The 7,453-nt window shown below is 36.3% G+C and overlaps 1 protein-coding gene across 1 annotated transcript; it reads left to right on the top strand.

The window, feature by feature from the left end:
- LOC107610364 lies at window positions 2,428-2,928 on the top strand. Its single transcript, XM_016312423.1, has one exon. It carries the CDS (start codon window positions 2,428-2,430, stop codon window positions 2,926-2,928), a length of 501 nt encoding a protein of 166 aa, XP_016167909.1.

The following is a 7,453-nucleotide window of genomic DNA, read 5'->3' as shown; positions in this document are numbered from 1 at the left end:
TCACTTACATATGTAAAAACCTTGTGGAACCATGTCAAACCAACTTACTTAATCTTTTACATGAATTTAAAGACTGCTTTACTTGGGATTATCATGAGATACCTGGTCTTGATCGTTCTCTTGTAGAACATCGATTAGCATTAAAATCATTTGCTCGACCAGTAAAGCAATCGTCTCGACGATTTGCTCCTGAAATCAATAAAAAGATTAAAGAAGAGATTAACGTTTGATCAAAGCAAAGTTCATTCGAACTGCACGTTACGTGGAATGGGTCTCAAATATTGTTCCCGTAATGAAGAAGAATGGAAAATTGAGAGTATGCATTGATTTTCGAGATTTGAATAATGCTACTCCGAAAGATGAGTATTTCATGCCTATAGCAGATATGTTAATCGATTCTGCTACAGGTAACGAAGTCCTGAATTTCATGGATGATTATTCAAGATATAATCATATTTTTATTGCAGAGGATGATGTGTCCAAAACTGCTTTTCGATGCCCTGGAGCATTGAGAACATATGAATGGGTGGTTATGCCATTCGGTCTAAAGAATGCTGGTGCAATATATCAACGTTCCATGAATACTATTTTCCATGAGTTTATTGAAAAATTTATGGAGGTTTATATCGATGATGTTATGATTAAATCAATTTCTATAAATCAACATCTCGATCATTTGAGGCAGGCATTTAAAACAATGCGGAGGAAAAGATTAAAGATGAATCCTTTGAAATGTGCATTTGGTGTGTCTACAGAAAATTTTCTAGGGTTCGTAGTTTACAAGAAGGGGATTGCCATTGATAAAAATAAGGCTAACGCAATCTTAGAATTACCTCCTCCTAAGTCAAAAAAGGAAGTGCAATCTTTTCTTGGAAATGTTAATTATCTTAGAAGGTTTATATCAAACCTTTCAGGTCAAACTTGAATATTTGCACCCTTAGTAAAACTTAAAGATGACACACGGTTTATATGGACAGACGAGCATCAGGAGGCCTTCGAGTTGATTAAAGCTTATCTGTCCAAAGCACCGGTAATGGCGACTGTTTGTCCTTATGAGCCTTTGAAATTATATATTGCAGCATCGATGAATACTATTGGATGTATGTTGGCTCAAGATGATGAGGAAGGACATGAACGAGCTATTTATTTCCTAAGTAGGGTGTTAACTGATATCGAAACAAGGTGTTCACCTATTGAAAAATTGTATCTATCTCATTATTATGCCTGCACAAAATTAAAGTATTGCAAAAATTGTGCATGTGATTGCACAGACTGACTTAGTTAAATACATTTTTTCCTATCCTGTGTTGAGAGGCCGGTTAGGAAAATGGATGTTGGCTTTGACAGAATTTGACTTGCAATACATTAAGGCTGTGAAAGGCCAGGTCATTGCGGATTTTCTAGTGGATCATTCGAACAATCCCAATAACCAGAGGGCAAACATAATTGATGTACTAGTTGACTGTTCGAGTTATATGGCTCGAAGCATAAGGATGGTGCTGGAGTTGGAATTTTAATTATTTCACCGGAAAGTGTTTCATCAGAGTTTCTTTTCGAATTAAAGTACCTTATTCGAATAATGTGGCTGAATATGAGGATTTAGTATTGGGTCTCAAAATTTTGGTTGGTAAAGGGCTTTAGATATTCAGATATTTGGAGTTTCCTAGTTAGTTTTGAAGCAGTTATCAAAAAAATTCAAATGCAATAATGAGAAGTTACAAAAGTATCTATCGATAGCATGGGAGTTGCTGGTGTCTTTTCGGAAAGTCTCACTGGTTCATATTCTAAGGATTCAGAATGAAATTGCTAATGAGTTAGTCCAAATTACATCGAGATACAGAGTATTCCCTGAAACGTTAGAAAAGCTGGCAAGGGTTCATCAGATTTTGGTGCGCATTGATGAAAGAGAGGCTTTAGCCTTAGATGAATGGGATGATGATGATTGGAGAAAACCTATTGCTGAGTATCTAATAGATCCTAATATTCGAGTTGATAGGAAAGTAAAGTTGAAAGCAATGAATTTTGTGTTAATGGCCGATGAGTTGTACAGAAAGGCATCGATGGAAGTCTTTCTAGATGTTTAAGTCAATCAGACAAAGATATTGCTTTAGGAGATGTTCATAGAGGTATTTGTGGTGCCCATCAGGCTGGAATGAAAATGAGGTGGATACTCTAACAAAATCAGGTTTATTGGCCTTCTATATTAAAAACTGTATCAATTATGCAAGAGCATGTCAAGAATGTCAATGACACGGAGTGATACAACAAATCCCAACTTCCAAATTACATTCGGTTATTAAGCCATGACCTTTTCGAGGTTGGACTTTGGATTTTATAGGAGTAATACACCCACCTTTGTCGAAAAATCATAAGTTTATTTTGGTGGCAATTGATTATTTCACGAAGTGGGTCGAGGCTGTTCCCTTAATGGAGGCTGGGAAAAATGAAATTATAGACTTCATCGAGGAGTATATAATTCACCGATTTGGGATTTCCCAAACTTTAAGTACCGATCAGGGAACTATGTTTACTGGTCAACGTATTAAGAATTTTACAACTTCGATAAATATTAATATGGTTACTTCGACCTCCTATTATGCACAAGCTAATGGGCAAATCGAGGCAGCAAATAAAATATTGATCAATTTGATTAAGAAGCAAATTGGTCGTAAACCTCAAACTTGGCATGAGACTTTGAGTCAAGTGTTATGGGCTTACAGAAACTCACCAAGAAGTGCAACATGTACTTCTCCTTATAAGTTGGTGTATGGTCATAATGCAGTTTTGCCATTGGAAATTAATCTTAATACCTTAAGAATAATGAAGCAAGATGACTTGCTAATCGAAGATTATTGGAATGCAATGTATGACGAGTTGAATGACTTGAATTTAGAACGTATTCTAGCACTTGAGAATATGGTTCGGTAGAAGGATAACATTGCTCGAAATTATAATCGTCGAATAAAAGAAAAGTGTTTTAGTATGGGGAGTTGGTGTTAAAAGTTATATTGCCAATTGAAAAGAAGTCAAAGTTTCTTGGCAAATGGTCCCATAATTGGGTAGGACCTTTTCAAGTGATTGACTTGTATTTTGGGAATGCGTATTGAATTAAAGATATCAATTTAGGAAACGTGATTAAGTCAATAAATAGAAAATACTTGAAACAGTATCGATGCATGGAAGATCAAGATTAAATATATAAAAGAGGAAGTTACAAATTTTGAGAGTTCTAAATTGATGGAAGGAAAGGTGCCAAAAGTTCTTGAAGTTTAGAATAGAGTTGAACCCTTTCATTATCCAGGGCAGAGTATGCTTTGACTTGTTCATGTTCTTCGTTCTGGGCCTTGTCGAATTGTTGGTTGATCTCTTCTTGTCTAGTTTTTGCTATTCAAAGCTCCTTGAAGATCTCTTGTTGCTTATGTTGTACTACAGCAAAGGGCTCGGCCAATTCGGCTCTTCTTCTTCGAATTCTAGCCAACACTTTTTCAATTCGGGCTAGTTTTGTTTCGAGCTCTTCTTCTCGTTTGTCGAATTAGACTTGAGTGCTGATAGTTTGAGCAATTCTCAAATCACATTCTTTGCATGATTGCTTTATCGACTGAAGAGCAGTGCCATTTTTTTCCAATTCGATTTTGTTTTTGGTCACTTTTTCTTTGGTCTCTTGCAACTTATCTTAAATGATGATGCAATGATTTGAGACCTTTATAAACCTCTTTATTATGGAAGAAAATTGAGGAGGAATTTGGAATTCGAGAGAAGAACTTAGAATGTCAGATAGAAAGGTATTCAAGTCAGGCTGCTTAGTCCATTCGGAAGGAGTATGTGTCAGTAACCTCAAGATGGTGGTTAATTATTGTAGAGTGTGGTGGTTAAGGTCAGTGGGAAGACTTGATGTGGATTGGTCTTCAGTGGCTGAGTTCGAAATGGGAACCTCATCTTCCTGAGCAATCTGTGTCAGACAGCCACTAGCTTAGCCAGTTTAGCATCAGGGGGTTTAGAAGTGATGTCAGGAATTTCTACTGATGGTTTAGGATCATGTAAAGAAGAAAGTTCAATGGTTTTTGATGGACTTAGTATTTTGTGTGCGTGACTTCTTTGACTACTTGAATGAGTGAGTCAAGATTTTGTGCAATGGGGGTCTTGAGGAGAGCATCAGTGCTGACTAGTGAAGGAGGATTCAAAATGATTGGTCCTTGGAGTAGTGAAAGTTGATCTTGAGTCAAATCAACTAAAGATGGTGTTTCAGCAGTTGATGGGAGGATGATTTGTATAGGTTCTGCTGAAACTACAATCTGAGCAGAAGAGTGGGACTCTTGTGGTTCTGATCTAGGCTGATTCTCTTGATTCTTTGATTCAGGGACGAATGAAGAAGAGGAAATAGATTAAGTAACTCTCTCAGCCTGGAATATAAAAACATGTTTATAGGATAAACATTTCAGGTTTATTCGAAGAAATTTGAAATAGATAAGAGTATACCTGAATAGATTTCTTTCGAACAAGATGAAGGAATGAAGCAGCTTCTGAAGAATCTTCTGAATCTGACTCGTTTGAGGAAGCAAAGATGTTTGTTTGGGATTCACTATCATCAAAGGAATTCTCACTTGATGATTGAATCTGATAAAGATCGAAAGAATAAGAACAAGGTATGTTTGAATAAACATGGCAAAAGAAATTCAGAAAAGATTTGATTGAAGGTTTACCTTTTTGATGGTTTTTGTAGAAACCTTTTGAATTTTCTTTTTTGGTTGCCTTTGCTATGTTGCGGATTCGATTTTCCTTTTTGAGGTCCTTTTTGGTGAGTCTTCAGCAACTGGGATAATTTTTATCGATGAGTCTTTGATCTGGTCGAAAGTACGACTGTATTGAGAGTAATACTTGGTCCAGTATTCAACAAAGGATTTGGTAATGTATGAACTACGCTTATAAAGAAGATGAGTATAGTTGTCCCTATGTTGTTGATTAGTTGAAAGGCAATAATCAATGTTTCTCTTTGAGATAAATTTGATATGACAGAGGGCATTGTCATTTCGAGGAATGGGTACAAGAATGGCTTGAGAGAAACCTAGTTGCCTAGCAACATAGTGAGGGGGTATAAAGAGTTGTCTTGAATTGTTCTTTTTTATATTGAGGTAATTCGATTAGAGTTAACTGAACAGCAAGAAAATTTGCCCAGGTTTTGTTGGCTATTTCATTCTCTTCGTTATCAGAAAGGGAGAGAAGGTGTTCGAGCCATTGGGGGCCACAGTTTCGACGCAAGAAAGGAGTAAAGTTCAAGTCATTGTTGTTGAAGTTTTTGCAGGAATAGAAGAAGGAGAAGACAGTCCAGAATAAGTCTTCAGTCGAATTAGCATTTTCAAAGTTTGGTTGAAAGGGGCCAATCAAAATTCCTCAATATGTTGTTTTTCTGGAGTGCTACCCCATCCTGCTGCATGTACTTTTCGAACACAACATTTAACCAAAGTTGGAGGAGCCAAAGGAGGCCTCCCACATTGATCGATGAGTTGGCTCGAAGACAATAAACTAGATGTCCAAGTTCATCAAACAGATGCCCCAAAATCAATTTGGCCAAATTGAATTTGTGGCCTTCATGCAAAAGAGCAGCCAAGGAAAGAAACAATTTTTGCATTTGGACACTCCTTGAACAGAAAACGATGGCATTCAACCAGTAATACAAGAATGCCACGCTTTCTTCATCAGTCACGGGATTGTTTTCATGTCCCATATTTTGACTAATAAAGTCACTATAAGAGTTCCTTTGAGTTACCTTATAGGTCTGATTCGGCTGCATATCATAAGTTAATTCAGAAAAATTTGTTGGAAGGCCAGTTATGGCAGCCACATCAAGTAATGAAAGCCCTACCATCCCACTAGAGAGATGGAAGTTGTTGGTTATTTTGTTCCAAAAGCTCACAACTTTCCCAATCATCCAATGGTGAGTGGTATGAGAGAAATGAGAAAGTCGGAGGAGGTCATGAATACCAAGAGCCCTCCAAGCGTCACCTTTTACCAATTCAAGACGTCTATGCCAAGCTCAAAAGTCAGCTCCTCGAGGGGTAACTTTGGGGTTATTCCTAAAATTTTTCTTGTGGTCGATAAAAGGAGCTACAAGGAGGTCTCGTTTGATGAGTAAGTCTTCCCCCTCAGCGTTAGCGAAGAAATCAAATCGTTTGTTGGCACGCTCTAGGGTTTGAATGGGGCCGATAAAGCAACATGTTTCGTCGTCAATGGTGAAAGGAATGAGAATCCTTTTATCATCAGGGTGGAGTTGAGGATCTTTAATAATTTCATCATTGATTTGGTTGAGTATTTGTAAGGTCGGTGGTTCTTGAGCTTGAGCTGCAGAACCTTTGCCCTTATCTTGAGCAGTGGGAGTATTGTGAATCGAAGAGGATGTCATTGGTGTGTAAAGGTGAGAAATTGATGGTGGTGAAGTTGATTGCAGAAGGATCGTGCAAAGAATTCAGAGAAGAAGGAAAGACGAAGTCTTGAGAATAAAAGTTTAAAGGTGAATGATGATAGAAAAATTTAATACAATAAGTAAAAAGGTGTTTGCCGTTTCATATGAGGAAGTTCAAAATTTAAAATTGGGTAACTTCCTAGAGAAGGCGAAATTGTGGAGAGAGAAATTAAGAATAGTGAAAAACGTGTCGGATAGGTGCGAGTAAATGAAGGGAAGTAAATTTTATTTATGATTAGATTAATGCTTTATAATGATATAACAAGAGCATGTTAGGATTAAGTGTTATTATTCTAAGATGATATCGGAAATAACACATTAATTCTAGGGGTAATTTGTTAGTCGAAAATAATTTACTTCGAAAAATGGAGCATTCGAGAGTCAGCAAGCATATGTCTTCGAAGAAAAGTATACGTCGAAAGAGAGCCTTTTGGCAAGGAAGCTTTGTCATGACCAGTCAACAAGCTGATCGACGTACCGAATCGAAGGTCTCAAGGTTTGAGGGTTGCTTTTGTGCGTTACCTCTTGTCCAGCAAAAGAAGCAGGAACGATTATTATTAGATTAATGAACATGAGAGTTACACTTCAATTTGATTAGTTGAAGATTTTTATAAATAGAAGAAGACTCGAAGGCACTGAAGTTGGAACTTTGCTTCAAAAAATACTTAAACATACTCATATCCCAACGACTTTCTGAGTTTGAGTTTGAGTTCGAGTTACTTTTCTGTAGGGTTCTTTCTACTGCTTTTTTTTTTCATTCACATTTTCAGCAAACTTTACTTTTTCATGCAAGTTTATTTTTCAAGCAACATTTAATATTTTCTGTTTAATTTACATTTAAGTACTTTTATTTTTTTTTATTTTAAAAGTTCTTTGATCTAATCTAAGGCATTTGACTACTTTATTTAAATTTAATACAAATCATTTTAAATTCAATCAATTTATTTTTAAAGTCTTTATTTATTATTTTTAGATTTTTTTAAATTTTTATCCGAT

This window comes from Arachis ipaensis, chromosome B08 (assembly GCF_000816755.2).
Source record: "Arachis ipaensis cultivar K30076 chromosome B08, Araip1.1, whole genome shotgun sequence".
NCBI lineage: Eukaryota > Viridiplantae > Streptophyta > Magnoliopsida > Fabales > Fabaceae > Arachis > Arachis ipaensis.
Note: the sequence above shows the minus strand (reverse complement) of the source record. Positions and strands in the feature narration are given on the sequence as shown.